General features: G+C 39.7%; 1 protein-coding gene across 4 annotated transcripts in view; it reads right to left on the minus strand.

Moving 5' to 3' along the window:
• Positions 1-20,698, minus strand: part of LOC140735696 (rho GTPase-activating protein 17-like) — a 192,805-nt gene that overhangs the window by 62,401 nt on the left and 109,706 nt on the right. For all 4 annotated transcript variants that reach the window (XM_073061075.1, XM_073061073.1, XM_073061072.1 and 1 more), the window contains exons 4-6: positions 20,442-20,518; positions 18,715-18,826; positions 9,106-9,182 (exon numbers count right to left, since the gene is read on the minus strand). In XM_073061075.1, coding sequence (XP_072917176.1) covers positions 9,106-9,182; positions 18,715-18,826; positions 20,442-20,518 — 266 coding nt within the window. The remainder of the gene's footprint in view (positions 1-9,105; positions 9,183-18,714; positions 18,827-20,441; positions 20,519-20,698) is intronic.

Consider the following 20,698-nt stretch of genomic DNA (forward strand, 5'->3'; position numbering starts at 1 on the left):
GAAATTCTGCACCCTTGTTTCTCCAAACATCGCTTTGCTCATTGCAGCCAAAAAGTTCTATTTTAACTTCATCAGTCCACAGGACTTGTTTCCAAAATGCATCAGGGTTGTTTAGATGTTCCTTTGCAAACTTCTGATGCTAAATTTTGTGGTGAGGACGCAGGAAAGGTTTTCTTCTGATGACTCTTCCATGAAGGTCATATTTGTGCAGGTGTCGCTGCACAGTAGCACAGTGCACCACCACTCCAGAGTCTGCTAAAACTTCCTTAATGTCTTTTGCAGTCAAACAGGGGTTTTGATTTGTCTTTCTAGCAATCCAACGAGCAGTTTTCTTGGTCTTCCAGACTCTCAACTTGACCTCTACCGTTCCTGTTAACTGCCATTTCTTAATTACATTATGAACTGAGGAAACGGCTACCTGAAAACGCTTTGCTATCTTCTTATAGCCTTCTCCTGCTTTGTGGGCATTATTTATTTTAATTTTCAGAGTGCTAGGCAACTGCTTAGAGGAGCCCATGGCTGCTGATTGTTGGGACAAGGTTTCAGGAGTCAGGGTATTTATAAAGCTTTGAAATTTGCATCACCTGGCCTTTCCTAACAATGACTGTGAACAAGCCATAGCCCTAACAAGTTCATTAAGGTCTGAGACCTTGGTAAAAGTTATCTGAGAGCTCAGATCTCTTGGGGTGCCCAAACTTTTGCATGGTGCTCCTTTCCTTTTTTTCACTCTGAAATTGTACAAAACAAAAATAATACACTAATCTTGCTTAAAATGTTGAAAAGAATGTTTCATCTTTAACTTTGACTTTTGGAGATCAATTCATCTTCTACTCACTTAACTATTCACAGTAACAGAAATTTTGACCAGGGGTGTCCAAACTTTTGCATACCACTGTATGTGGCATGCCTGCCTTTATTAGTCGAGGCATTGAATACAAAAGTCAGGAAGTAATGTTACAACTTAATAAAACTAGTTAGGTTGTATTAGGAATGTTGCATACAGTTCTGGTTGTCCCATTATTGGAAGGATGTTAAGGCTTTGGAAAAGGTGCAGAAGAAGTTTACCAAGATTAGAAGGTATGTGCTATTATGAGAGGTTGGACAAATTTGTACAACACACACAAAATGCTGGTGGAACACAGCAGGTCAGGCAGCATCTATAAGGAGAAGCACTGTCGATGTTTCGGGCCGAGATCCTTCGTCAGGACTAACTGAAGGGAAAGATACTAAGAGATTTGAAAGTAGTGGGGGGAGGGGGAAATGATAGAAGATCGGAGGGGGTGGGATGAAGCTAAGAGCTGGAAAGGTGATTGGCGAAAGTGATACAGAGCTGGAGAAGGGAAAGGATCATGGGACGGGAGGCCTCAGGAGAAAGAAAGGGGGAGGGGGGAAGCACCAGAGGGAGGTGGAGAACAGGCAGAGTGATGAGCAGAGAGAGAGAAAAAAACCAAACAACTAAATATGTCAGGGATGGGGTAAGAAGGGGAGGAGGGGCATTAACGGAAGTTAGAGAAGTCAATGTTCATGCCATCAGGTTGGAGGCTACCCAGCCGGTATATAAGGTGTTGTTCCTCCAACCTGAGTGTGACTTCATCTTGATAGTAGATAGACATATCAGAATGGGAATGGGACGTGGAATTAAAATGTGTGGCCACTGGGAAATCCTGCTTTCTCTGGCGGATGAGCATAGGTGCTCAGCGAAACGGTCTCCCAGTCTGCATCAGGTCTCACCAATATATAAAAGACCACACCGGGAGCACCGGACACAGTATACCACACCAACCGACTCACAGGTGAAGTGTCATGGACAAATTTGTGTTGTTTTCTCTAGAGGATGGAGGCTGAGAGGAGATTTGATAAGGTTATAAAAGGCATAGATAGAGTAGACAGATAACATCTTTTACCCAGGGCTGAAATGCCTAACACCAGAAGGCATGCATTTAAGATGAGAGGAGGTAATTTCAAAGGAGATGTGAGGAGCAATCTATTTTTACACACAGACAGCAGTGGATGCCTGAAATGTACTGCTTGCGGTGGTGGTGGAGGCTGATACATTAAGGATTTTAAGAGATGTTTAGATTGGCACATGAATGTGAGGAAAATGCCAGGATATGTATATTGTGTAGGCATAAGAGATTAGTTCAGTGTGCCAAAGAGCCTGTTACTGTGCTGTACTGTTCTATGTTCTACAATCCACATCATATTGAAAGAACAGACAGATGGGCAAAGGAGGTAGGTTAGCTCAGTTGGTAAAAATGCAATCAAGTCATTTGAAAGAAGTGACCTAGGATCAGATGATATAGAGTGGACAGAGTTAAAAAACTGCAAGGGTAAAAAGATTCTGATGGGAATAATATACAGACCTCCAAACAGCAGCTAGAATGTATGAATTGCAACTGGAGATATAAAAGGCATGTAATAGAAGCAGTCAACGATGGTCACAGGGGGTATCAATATGCAAGTAGATTTGGAAAATCAAATTGGTGCCAGATCACAAGAGAAGAAATTTGTAGAATGCCTTTCTAGATTGCATTTTAGAGTAGCTTATGATCACTAGGGAAAAGGCAATTCTGGTTTGGATGATATGGAATGAACCAGACTCGCAGTGATCATAAAATGACAGAATTCACTCTGCAGTTTGTGACTAAAATCAGATGTAGCAGCTGTACAGTAAAGGGAACTAGAGAAGTATAATAGGAACATTAGTTGGAAGGGGAGACAAGCAGGGATGATGACAAGAGTAGAAATGGCTAGAATTTCTGCAGGTAATTTGGAATGCGTACGACTGATTCATCCCAAAGTAGGAGTGGCATTCCATAGGAAGAATGAGGCAACCGTGGCTGAAAAGTGGCATGTTTTGTAGCTTGGCCCCGCAGAACAGTTTAGCTGTATAGATAAGTATGGTTGAACTTGAACAAGGGAAGTCAAAGAGGGGACATTCAAAATGGGAAAAATTCGTGGGAAGCTAGAGGTTTGGGAAGCTTTTGAAAACCAACAGAAGATAACGAAAACAGCAATAAGGAAAGAAAAGCCGATACATAAAGGTAAGCTAGGCAATAATATAAGAGGATAACAAAAGTCTTTTTTTAGATATATAAAGGAGTGGATAGCAGACCACTGAAAAATGATGCTGCAGAAGTAGTAATGGGGTACAGCAATGGTAGAAGAACATCATTCACTGCGGAACATAACCAGAAGTTTACCTGAAATTTGAGAGTTTCAGTTGTTACTACTAAGGAAAAGATGCTTGGGAAGGAGAACGGTCTGAAGATAGACGTCACCTATACGAGACAGACTATACCCAAGAGTTCAGAAAACTGGAGCTCAAGAAATTGTGGAGGAATTAGTAATATTCTTTAAAGAATCACTAACTTCTGAAGTGGTTCTGGAGGACTGGAAAATTGCAAATGTCACTCCTCTCTAAGAAGGAAGGGAGGCAGGAGAAAGGAAATTATAGGCCAGTTAACCTGACTTCAGTGGTTGGGAAGATGTTAGATCCCATTATTAAGGATGAGGTTTCAGGGTATTTTGGAACTAGGCTGAAGTTGTCCTTAAGAGTATATCTTGTCTAACAAATCTGTTGGAATTCTTTGAGGACATAAAAGGCAGGAAATACAAAGGACAGCAGGATGTTGTTTACTTGGACTTCAGAAGGCCTTTGACAAGGGCCACACATGAGGCTGTTGTGTTCTGTTCTGTTGATTGCTGTATTGCTGTGTACTGTGTTGACTGGTGCCTTCTCTCATGTTGTTTCTTGTTTTGTTTTGTGTCTTGTGTTCTGTGGTGTCCTGAATTGTTGAATGCAGTGTCCTACGTCCTGTTTTATTGTGTTCTGTCCTGTTCTGTAACGTTGATTGGTGTGTTCTGGTGTGTGGCATGTTGTTGTGTTCAGTGTTGATATGTTTTGCTCTACTGATTGATGTGCTCAGTGTTGCACATTGCATGTTGCGTGTTACAGTGTTCTATTTTGTTGACTGGTGTGTTGTGTTACTGTATTTTGTTTTGATTGGTGTCTTCTCTCATTTTGCATCCTGTGTTCTTGATTGCAGTGTCCTGTGTCCTGCTCTGTTGTGTTCTACTGTGTGGTGTGTTGCTGTGTTCAGTATTGCTGTGTTCTTTTTTTATTAATTTTTTTCTGTGTTTCTACAAAACAACTACCAAAAAAAAATCAACAAAATGAAGATTAATACAGTGCAAAATAAACATATCAAATATATGATTCATAACAATAAGGAAACAGCACCCAAAATAAAATCGTATAAAGTTAGTATCCTCCCCAACCTCCCACAATGAAACTCCAGGCCAACCATTACAATATGTAAAAAAAATTAATCAGAGCGTTTGACCCCAGAGAGCTGTAAATATAAAAAGTATAATGCCTACTACCAAAACTATAATGTAACTCCCATCAAAAAGAAACCATAAAACTTACAGGAAAAAAAGGGATTATGGTACAGAAAAAAAGAATAAACTTAATCTAGAGTTACGAAAGTATTCGAGAAAAGGTCCCCACACCTTATGAAACTTTATGTCCGAATTGAGAAGTGAATAATGAATTTTTTCAAGGTCTAAACAGGACATAATATCACTAAGCCATTGAGCATGAGTGGGTGGGGCAACATCTCTCCACCTGAGAAGAACCAAGCGTCTAGCCAACAGAGAGGCAAAAGATAGTGTTCGACGTTTAGTTGGACTCAAATGCATGTCTGCCTCACCCAAGCTACCAAAAAGGACAATCAGAGGGTTAGGTTCTAAGTGGCAATTAAGAGTATGGGATAAAGATAAAAAGACTTCAAAATTTCTCCAAGACTAGGGCAAGCCAGTATATTTTAGTAAGATATGAAAAGTTGGAAAACGATTATCCATGAGAAGATTTTCAAAGCACCTAATGCCCTTTCTATACCAATCATGAAATGTTGAGTCTTGCATAGAAGGTAGGAAAAGATGATTGTGCCAGATAGGACTAGAGAGAGAGAAACCATGAAGGCCATTATATTTTCTAAACTGAACCCATATTCTCAGAGTACGTCTAATAGGAGGATTAACAATTAGTCTAGGCAAGTGACAGGGAAGTGCAGAACTAGAGAGATCCTTAGTAGAGTTCAACTCCATTGCCACCCATTTTGGGCAGTCAGTCTGATTATGAAAGAAAGACCAAAAAGTAAGACAGTGGCTGCCCATATTATTGGCTGCCCAATAATATCAACGGAAGTTAGGCAAAGCCATACCGCCTTCTTTTTTTAGATTTTTGAAGGTAAGCTTTATTAAGTCTAGAATGTTTGCCCTTCCATAGATAGGACAAAATGATAGAATCTAACGAGTCAAAAAAAAGCTTTAGAAATAAAAATTGGTAAAGACTGAAATAAGTATAAAAATTTAGGAAGGATATACATTTTAATAACATCAAATTGACCTATCAGAGACATGGATAAGGGTGACCATTGTGTCAAACTCTGTTTTGTAGAATTTAAAAGATTAGGAAAATTTTCTCAAAAGATTCTTGGGTCATGAAATACTAATGCTTGTGCTTCTCTATTAATTGGGAAGAGTTCACTCTTGTGTAATTATGTAACTGGAAAACTGGTTAAATTGATTAAGAAGTAAAAACATTGGGGGTAAGGAAGTGGACAGATTTGATATAAAAAGTAAAAGATCATCGGCATAAAGAGAAACTTTATGCTCAACACTTCCCCTCCAAATCCCCGTCAATTCAGGACAACTTTGAAATGCAATTGCCAGTGGCTCTATGGTCAGATCAAAAAGTAAGGAACTTAAAGGGCATCCATCTCGGGTGCCACGTTTAAGGCTAAAAGACTGGGATTGCTGAGAGTTAGTCAAAATAGAAGCAGTGGGACATGAGTATAACAATTTAATCCATGAAATAAAACTTTGTCCAAAATCAAATTTTTCTAAAACTGCAAAAACATAATTCCACCCCACACAATCGAACGCTTTCTCCACATCAAGAGAAATGACACATTCAGGAGTCCCAATTAAGGGTGAATATAAAATATTAAATAGACACCATATATTAAAAAAGGGAAGACAATTTTCAATAAAACTGATTTGATCTTCAGAAATTATAAAAGGTACTATCTACAAGCCAAAACTTTAGCCAAAATTTTAACATCAACATTAACAAAGAAATCGTCCTATACGAAGAACACTCTGTTGGATCTTTATCTTTTTTGGCTAAAAGAATGATACATGCCTCACTAAATGATGGTGGCAATTTACCATGTTTAAATGAATCAGATAGAACTAAAAATAACTGAGATGAAAGTAGTGAGGAAAATGACTTTTAAAATTCTGCAGAAAACCCATCAGGTCCAGGAGATTTACCTGACTGCAGTGCAGAAATGGCAGAGGATATTTCTTCTGGTGATAATGGCTCATTGAGTTTTGCTTTAAAATCAGAGGAGAACGAAGGAATATTTAAACTATTTAAAAACTGGTCAACAGAGATATCATTTAAAGATTCAGAGTTATAAAGTCAAGAATAATAATTCTTAAATGTGTCATTAATTTCAGAATGATTCGAAGTAATACTCCCATTTCCCATTCGAATTTTTGTAATTTGTTGTTTAGCTTTGGAACGTCTTAATTGGTTGACTAAAAACTTGCCGGATTTATCACCATGAATATACAATTGGCTCTTGCTTTCAAGAAGCTGATGTTCAACTGGTTGAGTGGAAATAAGGTCAAACTAGTTTTAAGTTCTACTCGCTTCTTGTACAGTTCCAGATTTTTGGTCTGGGCATATAGTTGGTCTGTTGCTTTAATCTGACTGATCAAATCTAATCGTTCCAAATGGGTCTTTCTTTTCAGATTCGCAGTATATGAAATTTTTGACCCCTCAGATATGCTTTCATGGCATCCCAGACAACCTGGGATGAGATTTCAGATGACGTATTAGTGTTTAAGAAAAAAGTATAAATTTTACGAAATCATTATCCGATAACAAGGTTGGAATAAAACACCAATGTTTATTCATTTGAGGAAGACCAGGAAAATCTGTAGATAGGGTAACTGGAGCATGATCCGAAATCAATATACTCTGATAATCACAAAAGCGAACAGATGGAATCAGCTGGTTATCCATTAAAAAATAATCAATTCTAGTAAAAGTATGATGGACATGTGAAAAAAGGGAATAATCTCTCTCAGTAGGATGAAAAAAACACCACACATCAGAGATATCATAGTTAGAAAGAAAAGAATGAATAGATAAAGCAGATTTACTAGGTAGTCTAGGAACAGAGGACGATCGATCCAAAACTGGATCTAACCAACAATTAAAGTCATCACCCAATATAAGAGAAAATAAATTCAAATCAGGCAATAAAGAGAAAAACGCTCAAAAATGTTCACATCATCCAAATTAGGAGCATACAGGTTAGCCAATACTACCCTAGTATTATACAATTTCCCAGAGACAATAATAAAATGACCATTTGTATCAGATACTTTATTGTGAAGCTCAAAGGGAACATTTTGATTAATGAGGATAGAAACCCCCCTGGCTTTAGCCGGGAAGGAAGAATGGTGCTGTTCCACCCACTTTGACATAAGAAGAGAATTATCAAAGTTTCGAATATGAGTTTCTTGTAAAAAAGCAATGTCAGCTTTGAGCTGCTTAAGATGTGAAAACACCTTCCTTCTTTTAACAGGATGGTTCAATCCCTTTACATTCCAACTTATAAAATTCAACGGACTAAACATTGTCATTTTAAAAAAACATAAAGGGTAGTAGGCATAAACAAGATCAAACATTCAGATAACAGCTCTGGGGCAAAAGTATAAGTCAAGAGAATCAGGACAAGAAAATGTCCTGAATAACGAAGAATAACTAAAAATTCAATGCATGGTGTTGGCACTAGAGAACCCTCACCCCACCTTGAATCCCAAAACAAGATAGCTACCAAAAAAAAGCAGCAAGCTCTTTGGAAAAAAAAACACCCCAAAACCCAACTTCCATTTTCGTAACATTATCATAAGCTCCATTTAACTAATAATTCAAAAACTAAACTAGAGAACTTATGCACTACGAATCAAAGTTATACATAAAGAGAAACAATTCCATCAAAAAGTATTAAACTTACTTCAAATAATCCACAATAGCCTACTGGTGAGAAACTATGAAAAAATACATTTAAAAAAGAAAATTTAAAAAGAAAACAAAAGAAAACAGAAAAAAGAAAATTTTTTAAAAAGTACTTATTGACCATTTTAAATAATCAGACCGAGTCTGATGAAGTCGAAATAGTGCTGAGACCTTCAATAAATTTCTGAGTTTCCGTAACCAAGTTAAACCATTTTTTGTCCCCAGTATTGAGTTATTCGGAGATGGGCTGGGTAACGCAGAGAGGGTCTGAATCCACAATTGTAAAACTCTTTCATAACTTCTTTATACTCGGCACCCATCTTCAAAACTTGAGGAGCATGATCTTCAATGATACGGACAGAGTGACCCCTGAAATCCAATTTTCCCCTCCGATGTGCTTCCATGGTCAGAAGGTTTTTCACCTGATATCGATGCAAACAGAGAATAACTGGACGTGGCCAAGAGCCTAGCATGGGCTTGGCCAGTGCTGCACTGCTCTGTTTTGTTGATTGCTTTGATTTTGCTGTTCTGCTGATTGCTTTGATTTTGCTGTTCTGCCAAGCAATGTGGGCATGCCGTGTTGGTACCAGAATGCGTGGCGACACTTGTGGGCTGCTCCCAGCACAGACTTGCTGTGTTAGTTGATACTATCATTTCACTATATGTTTCAATGTACACACGATAAATAAACTTGCATCTTGAATATTTAAAGAAGTGGTTAATAGGTTCTTGATTAGCAAGGGCATCAAGGTTGCAGTGAGAAGGCAAGACATAAATTAATCAACAAGCCATGATTGAGTGACAGTGCAGCCTTGATGGGCTGAATTGTGCTGCTATATTTTATGGGATTATTGTCAACAATGAAAACATGCTGCATCTGGATAACAAACTAATTGCATACTTCAGAATACCATTTCACCAAGAATTTTACTTCCATCCATCATGGGCTTGGAAGACATAATTGCACTGGTTAGTCGAAATAAAATGTTTAAAACTCTTACCGCATTTTTGCAGAGTCCCAGTCTAGTACTAGTTTAGCCAACTGTTTCCTCTGCTTTTGAATGTTGGGAATCTCCGCCTTTAAAAAGATTTAATTAGTATCAAAAACAATAAGTTAGGCATCTGATACAATTCCAGATTTTATTTGGCTATGAAACATAGAAAACCTACAGCATAATACAGGCCGTTTGGCCCACAAAGTTGCGCCAAACATCTCCCTACCTTAGAAATTACTAGGGTTACCCATAACGCTCTATTTTTCTAAGTTCCATGTACCTATCCAAAAGTCTCTTAAAAGACCCTATCGTATCCACCTCCACCACCGTTGCCAGCAGCCCATCCCAGTCACCACTCTCTGCGTAAAAATCTTAGCCCTGACATCTCCCCTGTACCTACTTCCAAGAACTGTAAACCTGTGCTCTCTTGTGGCAGCCATTTCAGCCCTGGGAAAAACCCTCTGACTATACACATGATAGCTATGAACTCCTATAACTACAGAAGAATATAGGTAGGGCCTGATCTGAAAGTTTAGGGTTCAGTGTCAAGGCAGCTGGAGAATCACAGCGAATACAGTACAGACACACACTTCTCAGCCCAACCAGTCATGCAAACCTCAGTGCTCAGCAAACAAGTTACAATGTACTGTATTCATCCCATATCAGTACCTGTTTCCCAGGGCACCAACAGCAAACACCAGAGGGCATATGTACAAAATTAAGGGTGGGAAGTTTAGGGGAGACATCAGGGGCAAGTTTTTTTTTTACACAGAGGGTTGTGAATGCCTGGATTGACTTGCCAGGGATGCTGGTGGAGGCTAAAACATTAGGGGTATTTAAGAGCCTCTTGGACAGGCACATGGATGAAAGAAAAATGGAGGGTTATGGGGTAGTGTGGGTTTAGTACTTTTTTAAAGGATTATATGGGTCAGCACATCATGGAGGGCTGAAGGGCCTGTACTGTGCTGTAGTGTTCTATGGTTCTATCCCTCCAAGTCCCAGTTGTCCAGGTGCTAACCCAATGGCATTGTTAGAGCTGCCTCAACCACATCAACCATTTTTCCCACATGCTCACCACCCTTCACCCCAGTATGAACATGAACACACTGCCTTTCAGATCCCTTTTAAATTTTTCCCCTCTGACCCTAAATTAATGTTCCCTTTTACAAAAGACTGTTACCAAAATTTTAGCTGTCTCTCATAAGAGAATTGTGTAAGGTAAGGGAAACAAGCAGGATAGTTATGAAAAATATGATGATTAAAGAAGAGGAAGTACTGGCGCTTTTAAAGAATATAAAACTGGATAAGTCTCCGGGTCCTGACATGATGTTCCCTAGGACCTTGAGGGAAGTTAGTGTAGAAATAGCAGGGGCTCTGACAGAAATACTTCAAATATCATTAAAAACGGGGATGCTGCTGGAGGATTGACGTATTGCTCACGTGGTCCCATTGTTTAAAAAGGATTCTAAAAGTAAACCTAGCAATTATCGGCCTGTAAGTTTGACGTCAGTGGTGGATAAATTAATGGAAAGTATTCTTAGAGATGGTATATATAATTATCTGGATAGACAGGGTCTGATTAGGAACAGTCAATATGGATTTGTGCGTGGACAAATTTTTGAAGAGGTTACTAGGAAAGTTGACAAGGGTAAAGCAGTGGATGTTGTCTATATGGATTTCAGTAAGGCCTTTGACAAGGTTCCACACGGAAGGTTAGTTAGGAAGGTTCAATCGTTAGGTATTAATATTGAAGTAGTAAAATGGATTCAACAGTGGCTGGATGGGAGATGCCAGAGAGATAGATAGAGGTGGATAACTGTTTGTCAGGTTGGAGGCTGGTGACTAGTGGTGTGCCTCAGGGATTTGTACTGGGTCCAATATTGTTTGTCATATACATTAATGATCTGGATAATGGGGTGGTAAATTGGATTAGTAAGTATGCAAATGATACTAAGATAGGTGGCGTTGTAGATAATGAAGTAGGTTTTCAAAGCTTGCAGAGAGATTTAGGCCAGTTAGAAGAGTGGGCTGAAAGATGGCAGATGGAGTTTAATGCTGATAAGTGTGAGGTGCTACATTTTGGTAGGAATAATCAAAATAGGACATACATGGTAAACGGTAGGGCACTGAGGAATGCAGTAGAACAGAGTGATCTAGGAATAATGGTGCATAATTCCCTGAAGGTAGAATCTCATGTGGATAGGGTGGTGAAGAAAGCTTTTGGTATGCTGGCCTTTATAAATCAGAACATTGAGTATAGGAGTTGGGATGTAATGTTAAAATTATACAAGGCATTGGTGAGGCCAAATTTGGAGGATTGTGTACAGTTCTGGTTATATATATTATATAGGTATATATTATATATTATATACTATAATATATTATAGGAAAGATGTCAACAAATTAGAGAGAGTACAGAGGAGATTTACTAGAATGTTACCTGGGTTTCAGCACCGAAGTTACAGGGAAAGGTTGAGCAAGTTAGGTCTTTATTCTTTGAAGCGTAGAAGGTTGATGGGGGACTTGATAGAGGTATTTAAAATTATGAAGGGGATAGATAGAGTTGACATGGATAGGCTTTTTCCATTGAGAGTAGGGGACATTCAAACAAGAGGACATAAGTTGAGAGTTACGGGGCAAAAGTTTAGGGGTAACTTCTTTACTCAGAGAGTGGTAGCTGTGTGGAACGAGCTTCCAGTAGAAGTGGCAGAGGCAGGTTTGATATTGTCATTTAAAAAAAAAATTGGATAGGTATATGGACAGGAAGGTTATGGGTTGAGTGCAGGTTGGTGGGACTAGGTGAGAGTAAGCGTTCGGCACAGACTAGAAGGGCCGAGATGGCCTGTTTCCATGCTGTAATTGTTATATGGTTATAAGGTTATAATTTAAACGCCTCTGTATGGTTGAGAAATGCACGCAAAGATACAAGAGATTCTGTAGATGCTGGAAATGTTGAGAACTCAGTATGTCAGGCAGCTGATGAAAAGACTTGGCCCAAAATATTCCCTCCATAGATGCTGCCCTGCTGCTGAGTCCCTTCAGCATTTGTGTGCACTTCTCATGATTTCCAGCAACCACAGCATCTCTTGCGTTTCTGTCCTCAACACATTCAAATGAATAAAGACCAAGCCTGGCCAAATTCTCCGTATAATTTAGGCCCTCTAGTCCTGGTAACATCATTGTAGTTCTTTTCTGCACCTTTTCCAGTTTAACATCTTTTCAATGGAAAATGTAATGATTGTCATGGGAGATTTCAACATGCAGGTGGATTGTGAAAATCAGCTTGGTAATGGATCTCGAGAGTGAGTTTGTTGAATGCCTATGAGATGGCTTTTTAGAGCAGTTTGTCATTGAGTCTACTAGGGGATAGGCTATACTGGACTGGGTGTTATGTAATGAACTGGGGGCCATTGAGCAGCTTAATGTAAAAGAGCCCTTAGGAGGGAGTAATCACAATATGATTGAATTCAACTTTAAAGTTGAAAGAGAGAAAATAAAGTCAGATGTAGCAGTATTTCAGTGGAATAAAAGAAATTACAGTCGTATGAGAGAGGAGTTGGCCAAAGTAAATTGGAAGGAGCTGCTGGAAGGGATGAAAAATGAAGAAGGTGCAGAATAGATGTATTCCAAAAACAAAGAATTATTCAAATGGAAAAATAGTGCAACCGTGGCTGAAGTCAAATCTAATGTAAAAGCGAAAGAGAGAGCAAACAACAAAGCAAAAATTAGTGGGAAGACAGAGGATTGGGAAGCTTTAAAACCTTACAGAGTTACAGATAAAAGAATCATTAGGAGGGAAAAGATGACATATGAAAGCAAGTTAGCAAACAATATCAAAGTGCATAGAAAAGGCTTTTAAAGTATGTAAAAAATAAAAGAGATACGATAGTGGACATAGGAATGCTAGAAAATGAGGCCAGAGAAATAATAACATGGGGAAGGTGATGGCATATCACTGATTGCATCAGTGGAAGACACTAGCAGGCCCTAGATGTTGTAGTGTGTACAGGAAGAGAAGTGGGTGCAATTACTATTACAAGGGAGAAGGTGCTCAAAAAGCTGAAAGACTGAAGGGTGCATAAGTCGCCCGGACCAGATGAACTGCACCCTAGGATTCTGAAAGAGGTAGCAGTAGAGATTGCTGAGGTATTAATAATGATCTTTCAAAAATCATTGGACTCTGGCATGGTGCCAGAGGACTGGAAATTGCAAATGTCACTCCACTCCTTAAGAAAGGAGAAAGGAAATTAGAAATTTCCTCAGTCATTGGGAAGATGTTAAGAGTCAACTGTTAAGGATGAGGTTATGAAGTACTTGGTGACACAGGGCAAGACAAGACAAAGTCAGCATGGTTTCCTTAAGGGAAAATCTTGCCTGACAAACTTGTTGGAATTCGTTGAGGAGATTACAAGTAGGATAGATAAAGGGGATGTAGTAGATGTTGTAGATGTGGACTTTCAGAAGGCCTTTGACAAGGTGCCACACGAGGCTGCTTACCAAGTTAAGAGCCCAGGAAAGTTACTGGCATGGTTACAACACTGGCTGATTGGTAGGAGGAAGCAATTGGGAATAAAAGGATCCTTTTCTGGTTGGCTGCCAGCGACTTCTGCAGGAGTCGGTGTTGGAACTGCTTCTTTTTTGGATGCATATCAATGATTTAGATGACGGAATGGATGGCTTTGTTGCCAAATTTGTAGATGATACTAAGAGTGGTGGAGGGGCAGGTATTGTTGAGGAAACAGGTAGGCTGCAGAAGGACTTAGACAGATTAGGAGAATAGACAAGAAAGTGGCAAATGAAATACAATGTTGGAAAATGCATGGTCATGCACTTTGGTAGTAGAAATAAATACGCAGACTATTTTCTAAACCGGGAGCAAATCCAAAAATCAGAAATGTAAATGGACTTGGGAGTCCTTGTGCAGAACACCCTAAAGGTTAACTTTCAGGTAGAGTCAGAGGTGAGGAAGGCAAATACAGTGTTAGCATTCATTTCAGGTGGTCTAGAATACAAGAGCATGGATGTGATGCTCAGGCTTTGTAAGGTACTGTTGAGGCCTCACATTGAGTATTGTGAACAGTTCTGAGCTCCTCATCTAAGAAGTGATGTGCTGACATTGGAGATGGTTCAGAGGTGGTTCACAAGGATGATTCCGGGAATGAATACAAAGAATGTTTGACAGCTCTGGGTTTGTACTCGCTGAAATTTAGAAGGATGGGTTGGGGGGGGGTTCTCATTGAAACCTTTCGAATGTTGAAAGGCCTAGACAGAGTAGATGTGGAGATATTTCCCATGGTGGGGAAGTCTAGAACAAGAGGGCACAGCCACAAGGATAGAGGGACATCCATTTAAAACAGAGATGTGAAGAAATTCCTTTAACCAGAGGGTGGTTAATTTGTGGAATTTATTACCAAAGGCAGCTATGAAGGCCAGGTCATTGGGTGTATTTAAGGCAGAGCTTGATCATTTCTTGATTTGATACGGTATTAAAAGGTTACGGGGAGAAGGCCGAGGAGTGGGCTAAGGAGGGAAATAAAGGTTCAGCTATGATAGTCCAAATGGCCTAATTCCATTCGTAGTCTTCTATAATAGGGCGACAAAAATTGTACACTGTACAGTTGGATTCACCTATGATTTATACAACTGCAACATCATATCCTAGCTCCTATACTGAATATCCTGATGAAGGCCAGTGTGATAAAAGCCTTTTTCACAACAATCTACCTGTGACCACAATTTCAATGAATTTTGCATTGTACTTCTTAAGTTCCTCTGTTCCCTCGTGCCTTACTGTTCATAATAGAATTGCTGTCCTTGTTTGGTTCTCCAGAAGACATTATCTCAGTCTTGTTTGCCACATCTGCCACTCCTTGGCACACTTCCCTAACTGATCAAGATCCCCCTGTAATCCACAATATCCTTCCTCATTATCACCATCTCCCTAGTTTCATGTCATCCACAAATTTATTGATCAAACATTGAGCATGTGCATCCAAATCATTTATATAAATAACTGATTCCTGCAACACACCACTAGTCACCAGCTTCCGCTCTGAGAAATAAACTTTAACTACTATCCCATTTCTCGCTTTTGGATCGATTTTGAAACCACGTAACTAGCTCTCCTTGGATTCTATGGGACCTAACCTTCCAGTTCCTACCATGAGGGGACTTGTCATAGGCCTTGTTAAAGTCCAAACAGACAACATTCATTGCCCTACCCTCATAGAACCATAGAACACTACAGCACAGTACAGGCCCTTCAGCCCTCCATGTTGTGCCGACCCACAAAATCCTTAAAAAAAAGTACTAAACCCACATTACTCCAGAACCCTCTATTTTTCTTTCATCCATGTGCATGCCCAAGAGGCTCTTAAATACCCCTAATGTTTTAGCAAATCATTCCAGGCATTCACAACCCTCTGTGTAAAAAAAACTTTCCCCTGATGTCTCCCCTAAACTTCCCTCCCTTAATTTTGTACATATGCCCTCTGGTGTTTGCTATTGGTGCCCTGGGAAACAGGTACTGACTATCCACCCTATCTATGCCTCTCATAATCTTGTAGACCTCTATCAAGTCCCCTCTCATTCTTCTATGCTCCAAAGAGAAAAGTCCCAGCTCTGCTAACCTTGCTTCATACGACTTGTTCTCCAAACCAGGCAACATCTTGGTAAATCTCTTCTGCACCCTCTCCATAGCTTCCACATCCTTCCTATAATGAGGTGACCTGAATTGAACACAATACTTTAAGTGCAGTCTCACCAGAGATTTGTATAGTTGCAACATGACCTCTATGCTCTTGAACTCAATCCCCCTGTTAATGAAGCCTAGCATCCCATAGGCCTTCTTAACTACCCTATCAACCTGTGCAGCGACCTTGAGGGATGTATGGATTTGAATCCCAAGGTCCCTTTGTTCATCCACACTCTCAAGTAACTGACCATTAATCCTGTATTCAGTCTTCTGGTTTGTCCTTCCAAAATGCATCACCTCACACTTGTCCGGATTGAACTCCATCTGCCATTTTTCTGCCCAACTCTGCAGCCTGTCTATATCCTCTTGTAACGTTCGACAACCTACAGCTCCATCCACAATTCCTCCAATCTTTGTGTAATCCGCAAACTTACTCACCCATCCTTCCGCCTCTACATCCAGGTCATTTATAAAAATCACAAATAGCAGAGGTCCCAGGACAGTTCCCTGCGGCACTCCACTAGTCACCGACCTCCAGGCAAAATACTTTCCTTCCACCACTACCCTCTGCTTTCTTCTTTTAAGCCAATTTTTTATCCACACAGCCAAGTTTCCACTTATCCCATGCCTCATGACTTTCTGGATGAGTCTCTCATGAGGGACCTTGTCAAATGCTTTGCTAAAGTCCATGTAGACCACATCCACTGCCTCATCCTCACCACATCCTCATCAATTTCTTTTGTTACCTCTTCAAAAAACTCAGTTAGGCTCGGGATGCACGACCTTCCCTTCACAAAGCCTGTTGACTATTCTTGAGTAGATATTACTTCTCCAAATGCTTGTGGATCGTAACCTTAAGAATCCTTTCCAATAGTTTGCAGACCACCGACGTAAGACTCACTGTTCTATGGTTCCTAGGATTCTCCCTATTAACTTTTTTAAACAAGGGAACTATATTTGCCACTCTTCACTCCTCTGGCACCTCCCCCTGCAGCTGAAGAGGATTCAAAGATCATAGTTACTGCTCCAGCGATCTCCTCTCACTTCCCACAGCAACCTGGGGTATATCATGTTGGGCCCTGGGGACTTATCAATCGTGTTGTTTTTAAGAAGATCATGAGGCACGATCTTCCCTTCACAAAGCCATGTTGACTATCCATGAGTAGACTGTACTTCTCCAAATGCTCATAGATCCTATCCTTAAGAATCCTTTCCTTAACAACCTGGGGTGTATCATATCCGGCCCTGGGGATTTATCAATCTTAACGTTTTTAAGAAGATCCAGCACTACTTCTTCCTTACTCTCCACATTGTCCAGCACACAGGCCCGCTCTACTTCGACCTCATCCTGATCAAGATCCTTTTCACTTGTGAATACTGAAGCAAAGTATTCATTTAGGACCTCCCCAACCTCCTCCGCTTCCAGGCACATGTTGCCATCTTTATCCTTTAGCGGTCCCACCTTCGTTCTTGTCATCCTCTTATTCTTCACATACGCATAGAACGCCTTGGGGTTCTCCTTAATCCTACATGCCAAGGCAATAGACAATAGGTGCAGAAGTAGACCATTCGGCCCTTCGAGCCTGCACTGCCACTTTGAGATCATGGCTGATCAATTACTATCAATACCCGGTTCCTGCCTTGTCCCCATATCCCTTGATTCCCCTATCCATAAGATACCTATCTAGCTCCTTCTTGAAAGCATCCAGAGGATTGGCCTCCACTAAGGTGGCAGTAAAATTAATGAAAATTTTATTCCGAGGCAGTGCATTCCAGACCCCCACAACTCTCTGGGAGAAGTTTTTCCTTAACTCTGTCCTAAATGACCTACCCCTTATTCTCAAACCATGCCCTCTGGTACTGGACTCTCCCAGCATCTGGAACATATTTCTTGCCTCTATCTTGTCCAATCCCTTAATAATCTTATATGTTTCAATCAGATCCCCTCTCAATCTTCTCATGCTGCCTTCGAGCTCTCCTAAGTCCTTTCTTTAGCTCCTTCCTGGCTACCCTATATTTCTCATAAGCTCCTCCTACTTCCTGCTTCTTATATCTAACATATGCTTCCTATCATATATCCTCCTGGTTTCGTCTTCAAAAAACTCAAAATCACCAAGCACTATTTCTCAAGTAAAAAGCCATGCTAACTCTTCTTAATTAGATTCTGTCGTTAATTAGATGCTGGTAGACACTATCGCGCAGAATTTTGCTCAGCAACATCCTCATTCCTGGTATCAGTTTAACTGGCCTGCGGTTCCCTGGCTTGCCATTGCAAAACAACCGAATGACATTAGCCAGCTTTCAGTCTTCAGTGGCTAGCAATGAAGAAAATATCTCCACAAAAGCCCTGGTAATGTCTTCTCTTGCTTCCCACAATGCACTTGATCAGGCCTTGGGGATTTATCCTTAATGCACAGGAAGGCTGAAAATATCTCCTCCCTGGTAATATAAATATTTTCCAAAACATCTCCACTGATATCTCTTTTGGAACCATGAAACACCAAAAAATATTCCTGAAAAGTCCCACCAATCTCCCGTAGTTCAAGACAGAAGCAGCCTTGCCAATCTCTAAAGGGGTTTACTCTGGTCCGAGTCACCCTTTGACTCTTAATATACCCATAGAACCCCTTGGGATTTTCATTAATTTTACCTGCCAGATGCATCTCATACTCTCTCTTCACCTGCCTGATTTTCCTCAAGTACATTCTTCAGTTTTTAAGTCAGTAAGAGATTCATCATACCTGACCACCTAAACCAATGTATAATTCCTTCTTCCTGATCAAAGCATCAGTATCTCTTGCTGAAAAAGGTAAAAGAATATTCTGAAGCTAAGTAGCTCAAAGCCAAAACTAGAACTAAACTTTGGCAACTTCACAGTGCAAAGGAGAGAAATATCGTAACACACAGCCATGTATACTCACCTCTGAGAGGTTACTGAAAGGGTCAAGGATATCTTTCTCAATTTGTGACTCATAGGAGGCAAGTTCATGTGCCAGTTTATTCTCTGCTTCACTGCATGTTTCCAGCAATTTCCTGAAACAAACAGTTATAAATGATAACAAAGACTAACTGTGGAAACTCATTTTGAAAAGACTCAAATATCTTCACTTCCTACTTTTAAGAAAGTAAGAAAGAAGTGTGCATTCATAATTCTGCAGATTCCAAACAAGAAATTATTGAAGAAAGGAGAAATAGAATGAGACAGGTAGGCCCAATCTTTCTGTTGTGCTACCAGGAATCATGGGTTCAGCAATACTAGCTCACATGATGCACATAAGCATCACTTCAATAGAGCTCTCCAGCTTAATAATGTTGTTCACAATAATACATCTATTTGCAACACAAGTGTAACAGTCTTGTGCACCAATGTTTGTATCTCCAACATTTTTAGTTCATTCATTTTATCCTTTTTATTTGCTGGTTACCAAAATGTTATCAATCTTCTGATCGGTCAACAATCCTCACAATTAAGTACTTTTACTTACAATTTGATACAACTCTGAACTTTAAAACACAAACTCATCATCCTCAATCACCAGACTTTAAGCATTATGACATTTCTTAAGTATTAGTCACTGGTCATCTGCTATAGTACCTTATAATTACTTTCTGAATTATTTTAGCCAACTCTGCTTTAATATATTTCCAATTAATGCAAGGTCACTCTTCCCTCAAGGATTCCTCACCATGGAGTTATTTATTATTTCAGTGTCATTATGCATCACCAAATATAAATCAGCCCACCCCAGGATCATGGACAATGTTTTGTTCCATCACAAATACCCTGTTCCTCAAGGCTACTTTTTCCACTTTGATTTATCTAGCTATATGATGAAATGTACTAAAAATTGCAAATTCCAGGCAATTTTTGATTTATACTGTCCACCAGTCTTTCTCTTAGTATGTCTCTTCCCCACCAAAACTGATTCTACAACTTGATCTTCAGAGCCAAGATCACTTCTACTACATTGATCTCATCCTTTCAGAACAGACCTATCCCAGCTCCCTTTGCTTTCTGCCTGTCATGCTGACACAATTAGTGGGAAATCTAATAGCTCTGTAGTCTCTCTAGAATTCATCAGCTCAAATAACCTCCTTCAATGTTGCAAGGATATGGAAATATCAGGAACACAAGGAAAACATGCTGCAAATCCCAGCTTGATCAAGTTATCAAATTATAATCGCTGGTACCTGTAGGGAGCTTTTCTGTCACCTGTCAGCACTTTCAGAAGGAAAGAGGAACCCACCCAAGACCATGAGATCAGTCCAGTCACTGTATGAAATCCTTATGTAATGGCAGAGGCCACTGGCTCACCAATAAAGGGAATAAAGATCATTGGTATCATTTCAAACTCTACAGGCAAGAGACATAGAACATCAAATAATTATAATACAGGCCAGGTATTACTTCAGAGTTAAAGACAATCTGTAAAACAGGTTTTGGCCTAAGTCTGTGTAAATGTTCTTCATCAAAACCCTGAAATATATATGTGCATTTAGAGAGCCTGTATGATGTTGTTTTTCCAACATACCTTGTTTAGTATTTCCTGTTGTTGTGATATTCTTTTATAGTTGATGTCAAGAATTTAGGCTTGAGTCATAAAATAAACTGTAAGAAAGTCAATGCAGTTATGCAAATAGCACTTACGTAATTAGCGAGTCATCCCCCAAACTGGAGAGTCCTTCTTGCATGCTTTGGGAGAGCGCCATCAGTGGCAACTTTTTCTGTTAAATATTTTAAAATAATTTAAGGAAGAATAATTGTGTTCACTGTGACAATTTTAGTAAAAAGCTACGGGATCACACACCCTTTATAATCACTCAATGAAACAAAACCAAGATTTTTGAACTACATATAGGTGACCCCTCTTTACAAAGGTAGAGTGTTCCTATGAAACCTTTCTT

Source organism: Hemitrygon akajei, chromosome 11 (assembly GCF_048418815.1).
Source record: "Hemitrygon akajei chromosome 11, sHemAka1.3, whole genome shotgun sequence".
Classification (NCBI taxonomy): Eukaryota; Metazoa; Chordata; class Chondrichthyes; order Myliobatiformes; family Dasyatidae; genus Hemitrygon; species Hemitrygon akajei.